A 23,900-nucleotide genomic window follows, 5' to 3' on the forward strand; every position below is an offset into this window, starting at 1 on the left:
ACAGAATTATGTAAAATGTATAAAATTACTTTCAGGCTATATGTGTAAAGTGTATACGAGACATAAATGAATTTTGTGTTTAGACTTGGTTTTCATTCCCAATATATCTCACAACGTATATGCAGATATTCCAAAATCCAAAAAAATCACAATCTTATCTTCCTTCCTTCTTTACAAGAGGAGCTCCGTGCTCTTTAAAAATCTTACAACTTCTCTCATCAAATCAGATAATTTGTCCATTTCAAAGATGTTCAGAATCCAATCTTTTTTTTTGTAGAGAGACATTTAGATTTCCATTTCTGCTCATATAGCAATCTTGCAGCTAATATCATGTAGTGAATCACCCTAAATTTCACATTATTGAATTATTCATTAGCTATCCCCAACAGAAAGAACTCTGGCTTCAGCTGTATCCTTGCTGTAAAAATATTTTGCATCAACCTCTGAATTATCTTTTAAGATTTCTTAGCAATAGCATATGATATGATCAAACATGTTTCATGCCTTTCCACAATACGTTTTGGGTCCTATCATACCTCCTAAAAATGTTTGTTGTAATAATTATGTTGGGTTTGGCCCATCTGTCAAGGTCACTTTGAAAACTGATCCTGTCCTCTAGTGTATTTGAAGTCATTTGCAAATTTGATAAGCATTCCCTTTATTCCATCATCCGAGTAATGGATAAAGATGTTGAAATATCAGAGGGCCCAGGACCGAACCCTATGGCACCCATTGGGCTCCTCCTCAAACTTCTCTCCAGGAACCATTAGTAGACACTGTTATTCAATTGGCCAACCACCTAACAGTAGTGTTGCCCTACCCCATATTTTATAAACTTGCTTGCAAGAATATCAGGTGGGACTTAAGAGAAATCAAGATATGAATGGAAGATATAACTGAAGTGGCAAATGGTCACACAACCTCGACTTAAATACCTCCAAAAGAAGATGAGCCCACCATCTCCAGGAGCAAACAAGTTGTTTGTTGCCAAATTCTGATTGCCTGCTGCTTCCTCCAATTCACTTCTATCCTGCCCTATAAAGCAACAACAGAACAAGTCCACTTCACCTTTTGGACTGAGATGGTTCAAAGGTGGCACTGAATGTGTGACATGAGAAATTTCTCCTGACCCCATGTGTCGCCTGTGGAGCAAAAATAACCATCTCTGCTTAGAATTCCAAAGATTTCTTGAAACTTTTAAATTTTTCTTCTTCTGTCGTGAATTACTTTTCTCAAAGGATGAAGAAAACAATGTGTGGTGGGGTATTTTTGTGTTTAATTAAGAAAAGTGGGTGCATCTTTTTTTAAAAGCTCAGAAAAGAAAACAATAGCATCAAGAAAACTGCTTCAAGTCTCAGGAACACTGAAGGTCAGCAAGAAAAGCTGCTTGGTCCATTAAACCAACTCTATTCTAATCCATGGAAAATATGATTCTGTCTCATCCGTCACGTTACCCCGGTCTCAGTACTCAAGTCATTGTGCCTCTGCAACTACTCTTACCTTCCTGAAAATGCTTCTGGCTCCCTTCTAAACAGAACTATGTTTCTCTTAGTGTTTGCATTCCAGCATATGCTCAGTTTTGGTGCATTCCTTAAGATGTAAGGTGCAACCTTCTTCATCCAAATGATGTTAGGACTTCAGTAGTCCAGATATTTTCTGAATAGATCTTCACATTGCATACAAAGTGGGGGATCAGGGATCAAGTCACACTGCACAAGAAGTAGTGCTATTATTTCACTTTAACTGCCCGGTTCCATCCTATAGAATAATAATAATATACAGTAGAGTCTCACTTATCCAAGACTCACTTATCCAAGATCCGGATTATCCAAGGCATTTTTGTAGTCAATGTTTCCAATATATCGTGATATTTTGGTGCTAAATTTGTAAATACAGTAATTACAACATAACATTACTGCGTATTGAACTACTATTTCTGTCAAATTTGTTGTATAACATGATGTTTTAGTGCTTAATTTGTAAAATCATAACCTAATTTGATGTTTAATAGGCTTTTCCTTAATCCCTCCTTATTATCCAAGATATTCGCTTATGCTGGCCCGTTTAGCTTGGATAAGTGAGACTCTACTGTATTAAAACTTTTATTTTTAACCTGCCCTCTTTCCCCAGAGGGACTCAGAGCAGGGATTTGTAGTTTAGTGAGGCAGTGGCTTCAAATTATAAATTCTCTCAATTATACTTGCAAATCCTAGGATTACATAGAATGAAACCATGGCAATTAACGTAGAACTTAAAACTATACAGTCAACCCTTGTTATTCATCCATGGATTTTGAGTATCCATGGATTTTGGTATCTACAGGGAGTCCTGGAACCAAACCCAAGCAGATACCAATAACCCACTAGAAATGTGTAGCATGGAGATGCATGACGTGAGAAGATGGCAAGGAAACGTCAGATGATGGAATGGATTTTGCCACTTCAGATTTCAAGACAACCAGCCCTGGAGAGGACAGATGGTTGGACTAGAATGCTTCACCCAGATGTGCTCCTTTTCTGTTTGAAGGGATGAGTTGGGTTGGAAAAAATATGGACACATACTTTAAAAGGAATCTGAATGTCTGATATGAGTTCCCTCTCCCAAATAATCTGTTGAGCCACTTCATATGTGCTACTTTGAAAGCAAATACCAAAATTAAGCATTTGGCTGAAGTCTGAGCTGAGTTCACCCAACACATTTCTGACAGATGCTAGAGTTGGCAGGAAGGTATCGTGAAGATGCCAGATAGGAATGTAACATCTCAAACAGCCCTCATTCCTATAAGGTCACCTTCATTTATACATTGTACCTTTTTGCCTTTGGTGCCAAACAACGGTCGGTTCTTGGTGGCAAGGACGGATGTCAAAACGGAACATTCCTTCTCTAATTTTGACTGCACTGGCTTAAAAATTTCCCTTGTAATTATTTCAGATCTTTTTCCTCTGTACCAACCCATGTTCTATTTCGGTTCCTGACCCATAATTGTGTGTTTTGTTAATGTTTAACAGTCTGTTGCCATGAAGAAAGAGTGTGAGGTCAGCCATGGAGTATTGCCGTTTTCACCCCATGGACAGAGGCTGTGAAAGTGCCAAACCTCACCACCTCGTTTTAAACACACAATGCGACTTTTATTTTTATTAATGGCAAACAGGAGCAAAATTTACAGTAAACAAAGGGGCAAATCGCCTTTCTTGTGCATGTGTATGTTGGCACTGTATGCAGAAGAAAATGCCAATCTTGTATTTTTTGTTCATACTATGGAACGAAAAAGAAGCTATGGGAAACATTGGTTCCAAATGTTCAGTGGTGTCACTATGGAACTCCTCCATATATTTCTGCCTTGCTAATACAATTTCCTTTCAATCCTTAAATTTTCTAGCATTGGAAGGGCTCTTTTATTTGTTACATTGCCATTCTCTTGGTCACTATGCCTGCCTCTTTTCTTTGGATGCCTCAACCATATTTCTTAATTCCCAACTGAAGATCTCAGTTACTGCAATTCCTTTTTAGACTGAAGTTAAAATTCACTGAGGGACAGAATTCTGAATGGAGGGAGAATATCCTCATTTTGCCTTCCGACATAACTACACCCCAGCGAAAGCTACAGATCCTTCTGTGTTGTCTATATGAAAACCATGAGCAGATACCTGTTAAAATGGCTGTAAGGGCAGATGTGCCAACGGCAGATGTGAACAGCGGGTTTTCCTGCAACCTCAAGTCTCCAGATCTTGTCAGGATACAATTCTCATAATCATCCTTCCCTTCTGTCAATCTCTATTAGTGAAATTACCCTTAAATTGGCAATTTTGTGGGTTTCAGTATGCCTTACCTGGAATTAATTTGTTAAATCATCTCTGTGTTATATCAGGACATGTAGGCCCTAAAAATTACCCCCACTGAAAACATTTTTATTTTTCTTGTGTAGATATCTTGGAATATTTATGCAAAGGCTGGTCTATGACTTCAATGCATTATATTTATGCATGCAACTCTGATCATCCCCACCAACCAAGAGCGATGGGAGTTGTAGTCCTGCAACATAGGGGAATGCAAGGTTGGGAAAAGCTGATTTAAAGATCCTTGGGTCAGCCTTGCTGAGTAGAGATGGGTAGGATAAGAAAGTTAGCTAAGACACAAGTGTGCCACTGCTAGAAAATGGGTAGTAGAGTAAGATCCTCATATCTGCGGAACCAGTATATGTGGTTTCACTTATCCATGGTTTCACTTATTCACTTAGGGGCTCTTGTACAAGCTACACCCAAGTCTCCTTTCCTCTGTTGTTCATCCCAGTGAAAATAATAGGGTTTGGATTATCCATGGTTTCACATATCCATGTGAAATCCAGGAATTTGTCCTGTCTGGCTATGGGGGTCGTACTGTACTTATTTGGATGGACTAATGCTCCCGTCTAAGGTGTATCATTAGTTATCAGTTCCCACGCAGCTTTCTAGAGGGGGTGCCTGTTTTTCCAGGTTGTGTGCATGCAATGGTATTTACCCTGGAAGAAGTGGGGGGTTTCAGTCCAAGCCAAGCTGGCTATAAATCTTCCAGCCATGTCCTTTATGGCCACTTCCTCATGATGCGAACCACAGATGTTGCTTCTCCTTGAAACGTCATCTTGGGCAAAACGCAACATTCCCATACCCATTGAACCCAAGGATGGAATTAGAACTTCCTTCTATTGTGCAGGTTTTGTGTCCCACAGCCCCTAATTGACGCATGTTGCACCAGTCAGGTTGTCTCGAGCAAAGCTTATGGGATTTCCACGGTGTGAATGTTCCTGGAGCTAAGAAATGGCCAGGGGCCAAAGATGATTCTGGCTGGAACAATAATACCTAGGATATTCCACTATTCATATTCAAATAATTCTTGAAAATACTTTGAAATATTCATTCATCTAATCAGCATTAAGATGTGGGTATGGATAAGATTGATCTGAGTGCAGCTAGTGCAGAATCGGACAAAATGAAGGCATTGCCTCAAAAAGTATTGAACCCCCCCAAATGAAATATTTCATCTGTCTCCACATTTCTGGCATTGTAAAGAACCAGGCACCTTTAAACATTCATACTTTGGTCCTTTCCCTTCCCTTTTTCTTTGGATGCCTGCACTGTATTTCTCAAGGCTTGACCAAAGGTTTTTTGTGGCAACTGCTAAGGATTTTGAAGGCATTTGCTAAGGGTCTCAGAGCATTACCACCTATGAGCAAAGTTTTGAGAACCTAAGACTGCACTCAAGCTTTTTTTCCTATTTTTTCCAGGAATCCCATCAACTCCTTTGGCTTTTTGTATTACAATCCACCTCCCCACAATCTTTCTGTAATATTTTCAACAGGCAGAAGGGTTGGCTAAATGGAGATGTCATTTTTTACTAGCTGCACGATATACATTTAAATCGACCTAAAACACTTGCATTTCATTTTGATGATCCTCTGGTCTTATTCCTGGGATTAGATTTTCTTAAATAAAACCCAGGAAAAAAATCAATTTTAATATTCAACTCTGCAAGCAGATTTTCAGTCAAATCCCACTTAAATACTGCATATCTCTCTGCAGTCTTGACTTAATTATTGCACATGTATAAAATTTGTTTTCATTTCTTTTTAAGCAGAGATGAAATAATAGGGTTGAGGCGACAAGGCAAATCAAAATGTAGATCATATTTCACAGCAAAAATGTGGTATCTTTTATAGAATGTCACATATCATGGACAAGAAAGAACTGGATATATTTTTCAATGGGGGTCTTCTACTTATGTGAATGGTTTGGGGTATCATATATCTCAACAGGTTTTGTACATTGTCTTGTCAGTTAGAAGCGTTTGGGGCACATGACATTGTTGGACATTATTTCCAAAGCCCTACATGGGTTAATGTTCCTATGCCTTTTCGACATTAGGTTTTCATGAAAAATATTAAAGGCTGAGGAGCCTTATAACCAAGGTGAAAGAAGAAAGTGCAAAAGCTGAGTTTCAGTCAAACATCAAAAAACAAAACAAAAATGAGATTATAGCAATCAGATTGATTGATAACTGGCAAACAGAGGGAGAAAATATGGAGACAGTGACAAACTTTGTGTTTCTAGGTGCAAAGATTACTGCAGACACAGTAATCTGCATGGCTTTCTTAAATTTCACTTCTCCCACCCCTTTCTCTTCCAGAGTTCGTGGGGATTTTGATGTCATCACAAACCAATTGATTGGTATACATGGATACTGTTCACAGGTAAATACAGGAGAGGGCTCAATACACTCTCAAAAGGAGTTGTTTCATTAAACTATCTGTTAGGGAACAACAGTGTTGTAAAATAAGCAGATCATGGGAAGCAGAGGTTCACTTTGTCACAGAGTTTAAACTAAACACCTGCATCTACCTATAAAGCAATTGTTCCTGACCATTGGACTTCCAGATGTTTTGGACTTCAGCTCCCACACTTCCTAACAGGACTGAGTTTTCTGGGAGTTGAAGCCCAAAACACCTGGAGGCCCAAAGGTTGGGAACCACTGCTCTAAAGGAATCTATGCCGCTCATGATGGCTGGTGGGAAGAAAAGAGTATGCAAGGGAAGTGTTCCACTTGCTGTCTACTAGCGCTTTATGTTGTATTATTGGTTTGGTGTATCTTTAATCTCTGACTTATGAGGACCTTAAGGGGAACCTATCAAAAGATTTTCTTGGTAAGATTTGTTTAAGGGGCTTGCTTTTGCTTAGAGCACATGGGTTAAACTCAAGGCCCATGAATCCATCCCACCATGTCATTTGATGTAGCCCCCCAGATGCTGGACTACAACATCTCTGATCCTCATTATTAGACATCATTAGAGCTGTTGGGAGTTGTAATACAGTAACATCTGGAAGGCTGCAGTTTGAATTGAGACACAAGGCTTGTAGATATGAAACTTGTCTTAAAATGTCCTTTGCCCTTTCCCCAACCTTAGAGCTGTTGTGTTGCAATTCCCATTACCCCCAGTCTGCTTGGTGGATCATTAAAAACAATGAAATGGTGGTTCAGTAACATCTGGGGATCTCCTCTAACAAAGGATTGCACTGTTCTGATTTACTCCCAGGACCATATTAATCCCAACGCTTCTTTATTCTGCTTAAACTAGGAACTGGTCAACCTGCTTCTGACTGGAATGGCCATGTCCAATGTTTTCAATGACGTGATGGAGCTGGACTCTGGAAATGGCAACATCATGGTTTTAAAAGGCATCGGGGGCCGCAGTGATGTTGGCTTGCTGTCTCTTTTTGAGCATTATGACGTCTGTCAGGTACTTAATATCAATGGAAGCTGAAAAAAATGTTTCTAATGATTTCTTACTCAGTACTTAACTATTAGGACACCCATGCAAGTTGTAGCCTAAAAAGGATATACTTCAGCCACTTTCTGGTCTAAGTTTAATTACTAGACCCATTGAAACAATGAAATGTTACTAAGTTTTGACATACCATTTAGCAGTTGATTCAAGGGGCAAATCTTTTGGGGCTTCAAGTCCCTCTAGTTTAGGATCCTGAATCCAAATGACTTCAAATCAGCTAATGAAGTACCATTATTTTGTATGTAACTCTTTTTCAATATGGTATTAAAGTGCATCATCTGGGCAAACTTGACTTCAGGTAAGTGACATAATGAACTGCAGCAATCCAAAGGACAAATCAGTCTTGACTACTGTCTGTAATGAAACTCCCAGAATGAAAAAGGCTGACTTATTAAGAACATATGGAGTTCAAGTATGCCTATAGCACATGGGGAAGACAACAAAAAGCCAAAGTGGGCTTATTTCTTCCATGGCTTGGTTCTGAAGCTAAGAAGGGAGAGGAAAAGGCTGTCTCCTTTCAACCACCGCTGTGTAAACACAAAGAAGCTCTATAATACCCTTTTTGACCAATCTATGTTGATATTGGCTTGTCAGGAAAAAATGAATCCAAGTCTTTGGAGCTGTAACTGCACACACAAACACTTCACTTCTCTGGCATTTCAGTTTAGATAGACTCAGCCCACACTTGATTAGCTTGTAGTAATGGAAACCAGGTGTAGAAAATAAGTAGAGAGTACCATGAGTAGGCCTGAATGCAGAACAGAGAGTGCACCGTGGAAGAATGTCCATCGTATTCTCCAGAAAACGTTCCTCATTCATTTCAACACATTTACACTATTTTGTGTGCCTGTCATTCTGTCCTAGAGATCATCTGGCTTTTGGGTTTTATTATTTGGAGTTCCTAGGATTGAGTAGGTCGATAGGTAAATTACTTATTTTCCACTTATTCCCTGGCTCTAGGACTCAAGGTGCTTATCAGAGTTAAAATAAACACAGATAAATTAATGTGACTAAAGGCATACAAAAAGTATAGTATCATTTGAATAAAAAGCTATTTAAAATCATGATTATTAAAATATCAAATATATCAAAGTATTAAAGACCTTATGAGTAGTTAGTTTCTAAACGTCTGTTGAAACAAGGTCTTCAGTTTCCTACAAGAATGGTAAGAAGGTGGTCAGTAATCTAGCTTATCTAAGAAACACATTCCAAAGCCCATGCACAACCATCAAGAAGATCTATTGGTAAAATGATAAGGATAGTTGGATGGATAGATAGATGCATACAATGCAGTGCCCATATCTGCAGGGGATTTGTTCCCAGACTTTGTGTGTATACATGAAACTGTGGATAAAAATGAACCCTATTGCCATGAAGTCCAAAAGTACCATACAGACATGCCTGAAGACCTGGAAAATGCCTGAAGAGGACACATATTTGGTCCATTGTGGATACATCAAACCAGAATACTAGTCCTGCGGTGGCCATACTTCTGGACTAAGAATACCATAGAGCTGCTCTGGAGGACCTTGAAAGTGCCTGGAGAAAGCATATTTGGCCAGAAGTGGATACATGAAACTGGGTAACGGTCCTGTAGATATGGAGATTAATCAATAAAAAGGCAGAGTTTAGTGAGTCTTATGAGAGAACAAGAATGGTATGTGGAGCCTTGTGTGTCTGCAAAGCAGAACGAAGGGACCCACCGTACTGGTCCTTTTCCTAGGTCAATACAAGCAATAATCAGATTGGTAAACATCAAAATTACTTTCTTCTTCTTACAATCTCTAGAAAGACACTGTGATTTATTGTGGGACCAAGAGTCTCTGGACTCTCACCCTGAATATTTTTTTACCGATTTTTCTGTTTGAGCCAATGGGTCTACTCTAATGGGATCAACAATAACTTTCAGGCCAATGTTCCTTGATGTGTTACGCCTTACTTTAACTATTTGCATTTTTCTATGTTATTGGCATTCTTTGCTACCTTTCATTCCTTTCTTTATCTCTCCTGAATTTCGCAAGTGGTCATAAAAGGGTCTAATCCTTTTCTTTATTTTCAAATGTGGCCAATTCATGTGGGTAGTGTGATTTATTAATGGCAAATCCTTCATCCTCTTTGAAGTTGCCAGCAATTTAAAAATTTTGCTCTGCCAAAGCTTTCTTGATTCTCAATTCCACCTGGTGTTTTTTTTTCCTCCTAGCTCTTGGCACATCCACTTGCCCTCTGGAACATCTCTCCCAGGAGTGTAACCTTTTATAACCAAGGCTGGCATTGGCTTTGCTTCTCTTACACATCCGTCCTGGATTAGAGACAGGGAGGAAAATAGTCAGGTGAAGAGAGGGCAGATAGACTTTCCTGCTGAAGAGAGTAAATACCCTGGAAGTTCAATTTTATTTGAATTTCTCCTCGCCATCTCCTTCTTTTTAAATTTATCCTCCTTTATTTATTTATTTATTTATTTACAGTATTTATATTCTGCCCTTCTCACCCCGAAGGGGACTCAGGGCGGATCACATTACACATATAAGGCAAACATTCAATGCCTTTAACATAGAACAAAGACAAGACAAACATAGGCTCTGAGCTGGCCTTGAACTCATGACCTCTTGGTCAGAGTAATTTGTTACAGCTGGTTGCAGCTGGCTGGCTGCTCACCAGCCTGCGCCTCCTCCCTTGTTTTCTTCTGCCTCCTCTGATTTTTCTTCTCTTTTCTTCCTTTCGCCATCTTCACCTCCTCTTCTTCATCTCCTCCTTCTATTTTAATTGCCCTCCTTCTTCCATCCATCCTCCTATTTCTTTGACCATTTTCTTCTACTGTTACCTCCTCCTCCTATTTTTCCTCTTCTTCTCATTTCCTCCTTTTCTTCTCCTCCTCTTCCCCTTCTTCTCCATCCTCTTTATAATTTCTGATAAGATTTTCAGAAGAAAATTTTGTATAGATAAGAAATGAAGTCAGCATGACATTGTGGTCTGAGTATTGGAATACAAAGAAAGGATTCCCTGCAATGCACAGGCAGGAGGCCACTATAGCTAGAAATGTAATCCAATAATATGAATTATAAAACAGTAATTAAACCAAAATATAATCCATGTGTTACCAACACACATACATTCATAGAAAGTGAAATTTTATATTCAGAGTTTGTGAGTCCAATGCCCACCAGAGTTCATGTTCCACATGAAGGACTGTATAAGTCACCAATTGTGAGTCCAAATTTAAACGTCCAAGTAAGCGAATCCTTTTATGAAATCCAATGTTTTAAACAAGTCCAAGGTTAGTCACCATCCACGACCGGTTTTGACTGTGTAGTCTTCCTCAGGTGGTGAGAGCTCTGAATTAGGAGTTCTGTTCTGTTTCTTGTTTACGTTCCATGCCTCCTATTTGGATTACAAATCTTGTTTCAAGTTTCAAGCATTGAGGATTATAGTTAAGTTCAAATATCAAGTCTCTGGATTATGTTCATGCTTTCAGGCTTTTGGATATAATTTTAGTTTAAGTGTAACAAACCTTAGATTTCAGTTTCTTGCTTTTGCCTTAAGTGATTTTTGGAATTTCTGTTCAGAGTTGGACATTGCTTTTGTTCTTCTTTATTCGGTCAGTCGTTTCCAACTCTTCATTACCTCATGGACCAGTCTGCGCCAGAGCTCCCTGTCGTCTGTCGCCGCCCCCAGTTCCTTCAAGTTCATGCCAGTAACTTCAAGGATACCGTCCATCCATCTTGCCCTTGGTCGGCCTCTCTTCCTTTTTCCTTCCATTTTCCCCAGCATCATGCTTTTGTTAAGTTTCTGGAAATCTAACTCATGGATGTATTTTGAAGCTATTTTTATATTATATACTCTTTCCTTAATAAACTTATTATTCTTGTTCATCAATGTGGTGTTTGGGTGAAAAAAAGGGATCAAGTAGGCGGCTGGGCTGCAACAGTATCCCTAATGTATCACTTTGTGCCCTTGGGCGAGTCATATACGTTTAGGGTTGAAAGGACTTGAAAGCACACAAGAATTAAAATAAGGAATTTTATAAATCAGATAGTTGTCTTTGCACAGTTTTGATCAGCTTGCTTGCTATTTTCTCCTACCTCTTCCTTCAAACTTGATGAATGGAATTGTGGACAGATTTATTTCATTTCATATTTTGCAGCCCTCGTCTGTGCCAAGAGCAGGGTCTGTCTTTCATTTTTGCTACTTTTTGAGTAGCTGCAGGGAAAATCTCGCCACTCTTCTCAAGGTGTGAAATGGGCTTAGAAGTTATGAACTGCCATGCTGGAAATGATCGGGTCATCCCAGCTTTGAAGGAAATCAATTTTACCACCATGGGAAGATGAAACAAAGCCAAACATGTGTAGAAACACCTCTAGTTGACCCCCCCGAGGAGTTGAAAATTAGTCTCCCCCTTTCGAAATGGGTTGACATTTTGCACAAAAATGAAAATCACAACTGAGATGCATGAAAAAAGGTTCTATATTAAAACGGACACTGAAATCTGCAGGGTCTGCCATCTTTGCCCAGCTGTGAACTTCTGGGAAAATGTCAGAAACAATCAAAAGGAAGCAAGACGTTGATGATGTTTCTAGTGTAGCCAAACATATAATGTGTATCTGATAATTGGGGTGAGGATTCAGAATCTATATATTTTTGGGGAAAATTAATATATTCTGAGTTTTCATTTCAGAACTCATTTGTTCTTGTAGTTCTGTATAATTATCCACGCTAATTATCGAAAGCTGACAATACACACACACACATACACACTGTCATTTCAATCATAATAAGAAACAATGGTTTCATGCTCTCTGAACTAGCCTTCATGAATTTTGGGATTTATAACTACTCCTTCCATTAGGTAGACATTCCTCATTATATGTTGGTTTTAGTACTGCTTCCAAAGCTGTAGCCATTATGGGGTCTTTGACTCCATCCCTTCCTTACATCTTTTCCATAACATTAAAAGGCTAGTGCTTTTTTGTGTGTCAGGAGCAACTTGAGAAATTGCAAGTCGCTTCTGGAGTGAGAGAATTGGCCGTCTGCAAGGACGTTGCCCAGGGGACGCCCGGATGTTTTGATGTTTTACCATCCTTGTGGGAGGCTTCTCTCATGTCCCCGGAAGGAGCTGGAGCTGATAGAGGGAGCTCATCCACGCTCTCCCCGGGTGGGATTCGAACCTGGCAGCTTGCAGATCAGCAGCCCAACCTTCAAGTCACAAAGCTTTAACCCACTACGCCACCGGGGGCTCCGAGGCTAGTTCTTATCGGATGTCTATTAAAATCTTTGTTAGCTTTATCTTTCCCATACCATTAGTAGGCATGCCAACCAAATCTTCGATTATGCCCCTCTAAAATGAGTAAAGTACAGTTTCCTAGCTTTATCCTCTTCTTTAACCAACTAAAACCTACAGCTTCGTAATAATATCTGAGAACTGAAAGGGCTACTTCTACCCTATCATAGATAAGTTCTGTCTTAAAATATGTTTTGTCCATCATTATTGAGTGTACTGTACAATTCAGATGTGTGTCAGATTTCTTTTTGGATGTACAGTAAAGATCCCTATTGGGTCATATAGCTGAAAAATGAGTAAGAATTGAATACATATTTGAATTTTTTCTTGTTGGTGATAAAAAGAGTGTTTCAACATACTTTTTAAATGGCCAGGTGTCATATTTGGGGACATTTTATAGGCTCTAAATCAAAAATAAATTGCATAAAACCTCTTGTGACCTCAGACAGTGGAGAGAAAATTTTTCAAATCCTTTGTTCTTGCATGCAAGAATGCTATAAGGAAAAAATTGCATCTTTAGCCAGAGTCCTATATGACTCACAAGTTCTTCCTTAACCATTTCCCAAAATGTTTTGCAGGCATTTGAAGATGGTGAAAAAGGTTTATTATTGTTGGGAGAGGTTTTTTTTTAAGGCCAGGCAATATGGGAAAATTTCCCTAAAGAAATAAAGTTTTAGAACCACTGCTTTAATTGGGCAATCTATGTAGTTTCACTCCAGAGAAAGATGTTGCTATGTTTCTAATTTCACATCAAAAGACAACTCTTAAGAATGTATTTCTTCTGTGTAAGTGAGGCAGAAAAGCAAACAATTTCCATGACTTTTCAAAACGCTACCATGTGCATATGCTTAGAAAGGAAATCCTTCTGATATTATCTTCCCCCAATTGAAATCCACCTTTTGCTCTTTCTCTGACAGCATATTTATAACTTTGGGTCTTTGTTCACAATTCAAGAATTTATCCAAAACAAAAACAAAGAAAAAGTATTGTGTGGGACAATGGATTTAAAAATAGGAAATAATGAAGCAAGGAAGCAGAATATGGTCGATCCTTCCAGAGAGATAGAAAATGGTTATCTAAGTAATACATTGAAAGAAAAGTATCCAGGTAGTCTTTTACCAATGTAATATTTGAGACGTAATGTATTAATTTGATCTTCAAGATATTAACTGATGATCAACATATTTACATATTTTTTCTCCCTTTCTCTCTTTTGCTTAGGTTGGTTGTTATTTGAAGACCCCCAAGTTCCCCATTTGGCTTGTGTGCAGTGAAAGCCACTTCAGCATACTTTTCTGCCTGAGGAAGGATTTACTTGGGGACTGGAGGACAGAGCGGCGGTTTGACCTGTATTACTATGATGGCTTGGCCAACCAACAAGAGGAGATCTGTCTGACCATAGGTATGGGGACCAGCTTCTTTCAAGATTCTGTGAAACCTGTTGCCTTGTGGGTATTGTGCAGATCACAGTTGCACTCTCTTCAGACCTCACCTGGAACACTATATCCAGTTCTAGGCACCACAGTGCAAGAGAAGCTGGGAGGTGTCCAGAAGGATGGCCAAAATGATCAAAGGTTTGGAATCCAAACCTTATGAGGAACGTCTTAGGGAGCTGGTTAGGTTAACTTGGAGAAGAGAAGGCTGAGAGGGGACATAATAGCTATGTTTAAATATCTGAAGGGATTACATAGAGGAGATGACAAGTTTATTTTCTGCTGTTCTGGAGACACAATGGAGCCATGGATTCAAACTGCAGGAAAGAAGATTCCACCTAAACATAAGACAGAACATCAAGATGACAAAAGCTGTTCAGCAGTGAAATATGCTACCTGTGAGTCTGCTGGAGTTTCCTTCCCTGGAGATTTATAAGCAGAGGTTGGGTGGCCATCTGTTGGGAGTGCTTTGATTGTGTTTTCTTGTATGATAGAAACAGGTTGGACTACATAGTCCTTGTGGTCTATGATGTTTTCCCTTCTCCCTGTCTGTCTTCCATGAACATGCAGAGCCTAAAACACATGGCAAGAGCAAACTGCAGCTCAAGAAAGCCTCCTACCCAAATGTTGGAACTGTAGTTTGATCCTAAGTCCTTTTCACACCACCCATTTGGAGCATGTTGACATCACTTGTCATGACTCGGTTCTCTGGACTTCTTGGATTTGTTGTTTGGTGAGGCACTAGAACTAGGCTGCTGAGAATCCTCAACTGAACATCCAAGGGTTCCGGAGGATGGAACCATGGTAGTTAAAAGTAGACTCATGGTGTTATAAAGGACGTGGATTGATTGGGTCCTAGCTTCCTAATCCCAGACACACCAGGAGTTTGATCAAGTCATAGAGTAGGAAGGGACCCCAAGGGCCCCCCAGTCCAACCCCATTCTGCCAGACAGGAGGACACATTCAAAGCCCTCCCGAACGATGGCCATCCAGCCTCTGTTTAAAAACCTCTGAGAAGGAGTCTTCACCACTTAGAGAGGCAGCAGCATATTCCACTGTCAAACAGCTCTTACCATCAAAAAATTCTTCCTAATGCTTAGATGGAAGCACTTGTCTTGTAGTTTAGATAGCTTTATCCAGGGAATGTCAAGGCCTCCCTTGGCAATCCTGGAAGTCACCTTTTTCCTTATCAAGAGCAGAAGAACATACAGTTGTGCCCTCAGTGTCCACTGGGATTTGGTTCCCCCATGGATACAAAATCTAAGGATGCTCAAGTCCTATTAAATGCAATAGCATTGTGAAATGGGTCCCGTATATAAAATGGAAAAATAAAGGCTTGTTTATTTAGATTTTTAAACTTATTTCCAAGCTGTGGATAGTTGAATTCTGCAGGTGCAGAATCCATGGATATGGAGAGCTGAGTGGAGTACAAAAAGATGACAATTCAAGCTGTGGCGCAGGCTGGAGAGCAAGCCAGCTGCAACCAGCTGCAATGAATCACTCTGACCAGGAGGTCATGAGTTCAAGGCCCGCTCGGAGCCTATGTTTGTCTTGTCTTTGTTCTATGTTAAAAGGCATTGAATGTTTGCCTATATGTGTAATGTGATCCGCCCTGAGTCCCCTTCGGGGTGAGACGGGTGGAATATAAATGCTGTAAATAAATAAATAAATAAATTTTTCCTCCCCAAATTAGGATAACTTGTGATCATGAAATTTCTCAAAGCCTATTTTAAACAAGTTAATTATATAATGCCATTTGCCTTTACTCCTAGATGACTTTCCCTTATTTCTGCCCTGTTGACTCTCTGTATTTAAGTGTGGGTTTCCCTTTATAAGAAATTGTAACTCCTTGGCTTTTTCCACCCACCTCCAGCCAACACTGTTAGTGCCTTGATGTCTTCCCAGTCCTTTTATTCTCCTGCAGGTTTCCACGTAGTGCTTGAGCCACTGCTTCTCTTGCTTTCATAACACTCCCACAGGTCTAATCATCCTCTCCCCTCCAACAGCTTAGTGCTCCAAAGCTGAGAAACTGCTATTCATAAAGGTTACGAAGGGAAATGGAGTGGGTGTTCTGAAACTGAGAGCTGTCATTTAGTAAAATATACAATAAAGGGTTTGGAGGAGTGGAATTCAGTGCTGAGATCTGGAATTTTCTTCAGCTAGATGTTGATTTCTGGCAGTGTGCAGCTATATCTAGAACAAAACAAGTGTAAAAAAATTATTTGCACATTTTTGGTTTTCATAAATATCCCAGAGTTCTAAACAATAATTCATAAAATGCTCAAACACCTCTCCTGATCTTGCTTAGCAGGATGAAAAGTGAAAATATTAACTGTTTCAGGCAATAATAGATAGTCCCTGGTTTGGTAAGAGGAAGGAAAAGCAGGTGTAGATGGAAATAACCCCTTCTCTTCTTATCTGCACATCTTTCTCAGTACTTACCCTCTCCCTTTGACCTGTTGAATAGACTATTCTTAGGACATTCCACCTCAAGGCATTTTGGCAAACACATGTTTATGGGATGACAGTGCATTCATATCTGACTTTTCTCTGCAGATACATCACAGCACTATGTTGAAGACAAAGAGAATGATCTTGTTCCTCCACTTGAACACTGCATTCGCACCAAGTAAGTCAAAACCATTGTTGATGAAGCAGACAGTCCTATCCCCAATCCACACCCCTGTCTCCTTAACAGAATAATTCTGCAATGTGCATATTCTTTCAGAATTACATGGTAGAAATGATCAATTCCAGTTTATAGAAGTCACACGTGCTACAACCAGGGAGATTCTGGCATCACAAATTTTCATTCCTTGGAGTTCTGTGTTCATTTCCATAATCTTAGGTTGGAAATGTTTCATTTCCTGCCAGAACAGTGTGGTGGTGGTAGTCTTTCCTAACCTATTCACGTGTCAGTGGATTCTATTCTTGCACGTGCCTACTTTTGGTCATTGTGAAGGATGGTATTCTCTTTTTCCACTTGCAGCCATCAAAATTGTATCCTGCAAACCTCCTGTAGAGCTGGTGAAACTCTTCAACCTTGTCAATTTGTTTCTTAAATTGGGAGAAGGGGGTTCCAGAAGTGTCTGGCTATGTCCCTGTAACCAAACACAAAGTTCTTATATCAGCTCAAAAGACCCTGGTGGACCTCCACAAATATTTTTATGCTGTTCTTGAGATGCTTTTGTACATGGTATGGAACCACTTGAGAAATTAATGCTTTAGGGAAAAATAGCTCATACTTTTTGAACAGACAATATGTTGTTGCTGCTGTTGCTGTTGTTGTTATTTGTTGTTTATTCGTTCAGTTGCTTCCGACTCTTCATGACTTCATGGACTAGCATCTATCTTCCTTCGCTCAGCCTTCCTTATATCACTCTTTATCTCTTGCAAAGGAGACTTAAAGCAACTTGACATAAAGGCATTTACATACAGTTCAAAATAGACACATAAGCAACATTTTGTTTAGTTTTTTTAAAAGAAATTTAAAAAATATGTTTCCTGCATGCAGAATACATTTTTGTACTAAGAAGTAGATTCTGTGTGGAGAACTCCAATCATTTTCTGATCAGAATAAATCTCAGAAGACTTTGGAAAGTGCAGAGAATCTTACTACTCCCAATGGGGAGTTCCTGGGCATTGGGAAGGACATTATTTTGCCAGGTATTGAAAAATGGGAAATATGCTTCCATCCCTAATAGGCACGAAGCTATAATGGGTGTTTCCTCACTACTTCCACTGTTTCGGGGATGTTTGCCTGTTGTTTTCTGTCTGTTGGACAGCTGTTAAAGACACAGATCCCCAGGTCTATTAAAAAGGTCACAGCCCTTTCGAATGCAAGCTGTAAATCTGTTAGATTTACTCTCTGTGGTCATTTCCCAGCTCATTTCTGTTGGCCTGACAAAAGTTTTTCCTGACCCATTTCCTTCTCAAGAGGAAGGCCATGTACAATCTTCCTTGGCTAGCTCCCTGTAACAGTTCCTGAAGAAACTGTCTGAGCCACTGTTTTGAATAGGGAAAATATTTTGTTGCAAAATGTCATTGGGAAGCAATGTCAGATGAAGACTGGAATTTCAAGCAAACTTCCCTTCATCTTGTCTTCAACATTGGCAGTTAAATTGCACACAGACATTATGTTTCATGCGTTTTCAGGGACTGTGTTTCCACCATCATTAAAATCTTTGTTGGAACATCACCATTCCTTTTGTCATGAACACTCTTTCCCTTTTAGTCTTATTTCATGTTGTTGCTCACAGGTGATAGCTTTTTTCTTGAAGCTTGAAAGCAATGTGATGAAAATCATTTTGCAGTCCACAGCTGCCTTTATCTTGTGCAGAGGTTTGGTAGGTTTCTTGCAAAATCTGCTTCAAGAAGGAATATAGCAAGATAGAGGAAGGGAATGATTGTTTGTATATCAACCAGTTACAGTTCCCTGAAAAAAAAGGATGGGAACAATACTCAAAAATATTTTGAAATAATTGAAAAAATGTGCTTTTGGGGCATTGAGAAGCCCTGACTAGTAACAACCCAGACTCACAAGAATCTGACATTCAGTAGTAACTCTGTAAATAATCCCCCCTTGAAGGACTCCTAGTCCTTTACATATCCTTTATTTGATGCTTCTACTTGGCATGGCAGTTGTCTAACAGCCAGATAATGATGTTCTGAACCATAAATGAATCTAGGAAGGGTGAATTATGTCAGTTTGTTTGGCAATGGGGCCCAAATGAAATCATTCCCAAGTTTTGTTGTTGCTAAGTTGCCAAAATGTACCTTCCTTTGCCCCAAGTTGGGGTCCAACCTATCCCAGAAAGGCGGATTTGTCCCAGGGAGATTCCAGCTGCTGATCTCTACCTGACCTTTTACGAGACCTTAATCAAAGACAGAGCCACCAACCCACCCGCTTCTTTTCTTCATGCCATTTCCAACCTCAGACTGCCAACTAAGCATCCATCCACCCATCCGTTGCAACTTGTGTTTCCAAACATCTGTGCAGGCAGCTATGCTCTAATCCAAGCGCTGAAAGGAATGTGCGTTTCGTGAGCTTTTTGGCCAATGCCATGAGGCCTAATGGATTCCATGGCCCCAAGGAAATGAGCAAGACTCATATCTCAGTCCCAATCCTCTGTTGTTTTCTGTCTCCAAAGGAAATAACTTTGATAGTTCTGCCTGAGGTGGTGGGAAGGGATAGCCTTTGTTCCTTTCTTGAGCTCTGTATTTTGTTATGCCCCTAAACCCTTCCTTTGCTAGCGTTTGCCTTGCTTTGGGCCATACCTGGGTGGAATGCAAAGCCTCTTATTTCAATCTGACTAGAATATTCAGTCAAAATTGCCCACAGGGCTGCATATAATATTAGTTGCAGGAGGCAAGGTATTTGATGATTAGAGTACCTGGTATGGTGTGCTACATCCTAGGCTGCATTTAAGGTGTATCTGAAACAGAAATGAATGTTACGTTTAGACTTGGGTCCCATCTCCATGATCTCTCATTACTTTTATGCAAGTGTTCCAAAATCCAAAACAATCCAAAATAGGGAACACTTCTAGTCCCAAGTATTTCAGATCAGAGATGTTTAACCTGTGTTTCCATGTTCCTACAATAGGAAGACAAACTCTTTGGTCTTATCCTGTCTATTGATTCTTTTACTTTGGTCATCTGGCACCATGCTTGAAGTCTGGGGGATGTTCTTCACTCCCCTCAATAAGGATAGCCTTCTAAAGTAATGTAGAAATGACTCCGAGCATCTCATTCATTGCATTTCCACTAGGGCAGAATAAATGTCTGTGCCATTACGTACATTCTTAAATGTGCCAATAATGAGTGCAACTGGCCATTGGCAGGACAAGGTTACTTCCATACATAGGATTGCAGTCTGTGATATATTGGCAAACTCCAGTTCAGAAACAATAAGCTTTCAGAAAACACTGTTGATTGTTGTTTAGACAGATACCTTACATATACACAAGTGTACTTAAAGCACAAAGCAGTTCAAATATTTTTGTGGATTTCCAGCCAATTCACCAGCAAACCACTATTGACCTGTCTTCTTTCAAGCTATTCTCTGATACAGATAGATCCTAGGTCCACACTTTGCCCATCCCATTGCTGTTGGGCCACGTGTGAGCTATTCAGGGATCAAATGAATTATTACAAAGTACCTCCCATCAACTTAAATGACTCCTTTAATAACAACAACAACAACAATAACAACAACAACAACAACAACAACAACAACAACAACAACAACTTTATTCTTGTATCCCGCCCCATCTCCCCGAGGGGACTTGGGGCGGCTCACATGGGGACTAGGCCCAACAATATACAACAGTAAAAAGCAATTCCAAACACAACAAGTAATATATCAAAGTATAAAATACAAGATCAACAATCTAAAAAACATAGTCAATAATCAAGAGCGACATAGATGGCATATATACCGCTCTTCTCCCCCAGGGCACCAAGCCACCTTCCAGTGTCCACTAGGGCATTTGCTTGACCAAATCCTTTCCCACATTTTCTTTATTGATTCATCAGTCTTCAGATTTAGAATGCATGAGTCTTGGAGGAGCATGCAGGCACCAAACAGGCTAATCCTATGACCTCAAATACCATCAAGGAGAAAATAGTTTGCAAGTAAATCCTCCTAAAATGCATTTTGATGAGAGGAGTGTTTTTGATTTCCATATATAGTTATAATAAGGACCAATCAACCCAAACCCACTTTTGTTTAGTCAATTGTCTGCATTCAGCTCTGAGATTATTGCAAAGCTCATGAATCATAACAAAGAGAAGTCAGACAGCATTGAGTACTACATAGTTCCATAACATTGTTTTCAGAAGTTGCATTAATGTTGTTTTTAATGTTTTAATGATACTGGCTTGATGCTTATGGCATTTTGTAAAACCTTGTTTATTAAATGCATTAATAGTTTATTACCTCACCAGCATTTTACAGAAAGGCAATATACAAGTACTTAGAATCAATAACATAATAAAATGGAATGGCATAGTCAACATTCTCTTTTTAATATACTCATACATCATTATAATGTTCTGCCATATTATTGTTTAAATGGTTGTTAGTATGGATTAGGGGAGATCAGATCAGTCTGCTTTCAGTCTATTTCAGTTTCACATGCAATGATGTTTCAAAAGCTACTTCCATCTTGCTTGCATGTTATCTGCACTTTCCTGGGGAAACTGAAACAAAACTTTCCATGCACTTTATTTTAAGGTATGCATTTTGCAATTTGGACAAATAACACATTTCATTTGTATGGACTTTTTAAAACTGAAAACACAATGCAAAATTGAGAGTAAGAGGAGGTGGGAAGGATATTTCCCTCACATTTTTTGCCACATGAAAGATGTAAACAATATCAGAAAGCTTCAAAACATGGGCCATATGGAACTCTTTAACATCTTTAGCATGGATTTTCTTTGGAAAAGGATTTCACACAAGCAGAATTTTATCTGCAAACTCTGCATGAAAATTGTCATTTAGCAATATAATAGTACAACCAAACTACAGAGAGTAAATGTGGTGTAGTGGGCTGAGTGTTGGACTGGGACACCTGGAGACACTGGCAAATCTCATATTATCTCAAGATAACCTCACTGATTCCTAGAGTTCTGGTAAAATTCAAATAATTAATGGTTCCAAAAAACAAAATTGCACATCTTATACCTGTTGTTTTGATTATTTAATATTTAATGTTTATTCACTTAAGTGATTTTTTTTACTGTTCTAATGTAGCACAAATTCTATGTAAAATCATACTACATGTTTTTGACATTAATATTGAAATCTGAAATATATACAAAAAGTCTTTGCTGGCAGAAGATGTTTTCAGTATGTATCTGTACCTAGATCATCCTCTAGTCTTCCTCACCAAGCCACAGAATGGCCATTTGGGGGACTATTATAGTAAAGCTGTGAGCCTTGGAGTGGATGATGGGAAACCATCGAGGACTTCTACTTTCAGAACTCTTCTGCTGCAACTAAACTTTGTAGGATCTTGGCCCTGCTCAATAATGGACTTCTGCTGGTTTCGATAGGACTTCTACCTCAGCAATTCCAAGAGGAAGTAGGTAGGGCAGATGAGATGATGGAAACCTCATTGGAGTAAAACCTTCTGTTTTGCCTTTAGGTGGAAAGGAGCTGTTGTTGACTGGAACGGCACAGAACCCATCCTGTGAGTGAGCTGATCCATCATCAGCTGAGAGCAAACTTGTTCCCACACTTTGGAGGAAGCTGGGCAGATGCAGTTGGACCCTCCCATAGGACTGGATGATAGTGGGATTACATCTTAGTCACTCTTTGGTGTAAACACTAGCCATGTGCATGTGAACCTGCTTTCCTTTGCTATGTACAGTGTGGGAGAGCAGCAAAACCTGCCCTGACAGCCAAAATTCAGGCTGCAGGAAAGAAGCAGTAAATCTGTCAATATGCTGGTTTCTGAATCCACCCCCACGTCCTGCAATTGTATCTACTTCACAACATGGATGGTACCCTTCCGACAGAGCTTTAGTGATGGCTCTTTTCCACCACCTCTATTGTAAATCAAGAAAACAGAAGATATACACTCACAAAGTGTAGATGGAGTAATTCCTATCTTTAGTTAGTGCCTATGTGTCAACCCAAAACACCAGAAGAAAGGAGGTTGTGGCTAATAATTTGCTTCCATTATGTTTGGACCTCTGAATATAGGAAGGTCCAAACTTAAAGGGGTTGCCCACCTTATGTCAAGATATTGTTTGTCAATGAGTATTTTAGAGCTGAGGTCTAGCCATTGAAACTGAGGTACTATAAGGTATACTCTAAATCGATCACTTGGTGTTGGGACAGGATACTTTATGATTCAGAACTATTCATTTTTGCTGGTCCAGAAATGACATTCATCACCAAGCAGGTCTTCCACAATACTTTCCCTACAACCATTGTGATTGGTTCCAATTATTAGATGACTGCATGTGAATGTATTTCCTGGCTGCCAAACATACTGAATGTAGATCCCAGGCAGGGAGACAGACTATGTGAAATGCCTGACTCAAGAAACAGTTACAACGGAAAATATGTCCAGGGAGAGGATTTGCTCTGGGGAGACCAATCTCTACAATGACTAAAATGTCTAGACTGGATGTCCATCAGAGACGCATTTCCAATAATTTATACATTGGAAATTAATATATAAAGACAATACAGAATACACTCTGAAGGACACAGGTGGGTGGTTTCTCCTTTGTTTGGTCAGATTAACTAAGTTTACAAAAGCAGTGGCTCCAAGATGTGTTCATAGTCCTGTGTTCATGACTATCCATGTCCTAGGCAGAGTTGGGTCTAAAATCTTCATATCTGCTGATATTCTGCCTTTAGCATTATGCCCAGCTGGGAAGAAAGAGGTCAGGAGAAAGGGGCCAAGAAGTGTCACATTTCTTATCCGTGCCTCACTTGTGCCTTAGGATCCTAGAACTGAAAGATGCCTTCTGAAATGTATCATTGTTTAGGAGTAATATTTGCAATGGAATATAGTGATTTGGTATGACACTGCCTCCTTGGAACTTTGAAGCTACTTGGTGGGTATTTTTAATGTCATTTTGTAAATAAAAGTGGGCCTGAAAGGGATTGTGGGGCATTTGTGTGTGTTTTTGCATTGCTGGTAAATTAAGAGATTGAGTTTTGCCCTTGAGTGTAGTGTTCAAGATGGATGTAGGTGATTTGCAGAATTAATCCATAAAATACACTAGTAAACATTCATCTTGAACAACTACACACAACATGGATCGTAATGCAGGGACAACAAGACCCTGCTACAAGCCCAGCAGCCGACTCTGTCCCCACATCTACCTTTGTGGGCAATATTATAGGGACCAA

The 23,900-nt window shown here is 39.5% G+C and overlaps 1 protein-coding gene across 1 annotated transcript in view; it reads left to right on the forward strand.

Annotated features, from left to right (window-relative positions):
• Positions 1 to 23,651, forward strand: part of mindy4 (MINDY lysine 48 deubiquitinase 4) — a 72,505-nt gene extending 48,854 nt beyond the window's left edge. The window contains exons 14-18 of the mRNA XM_008112215.3: positions 6,160 to 6,223; positions 7,106 to 7,267; positions 13,812 to 13,992; positions 16,580 to 16,652; positions 22,177 to 23,651. Of these exons, the coding sequence (XP_008110422.2) occupies positions 6,160 to 6,223; positions 7,106 to 7,267; positions 13,812 to 13,992; positions 16,580 to 16,652; positions 22,177 to 22,225 (529 nt within the window). The 3' untranslated portion in view covers positions 22,226 to 23,651. The remainder of the gene's footprint in view (positions 1 to 6,159; positions 6,224 to 7,105; positions 7,268 to 13,811; positions 13,993 to 16,579; positions 16,653 to 22,176) is intronic.
• Positions 23,652 to 23,900: the final 249 nt, after the last annotated feature.

Source organism: Anolis carolinensis, chromosome 6 (assembly GCF_035594765.1).
Source record: "Anolis carolinensis isolate JA03-04 chromosome 6, rAnoCar3.1.pri, whole genome shotgun sequence".
Lineage (NCBI taxonomy): Eukaryota > Metazoa > Chordata > Lepidosauria > Squamata > Dactyloidae > Anolis > Anolis carolinensis.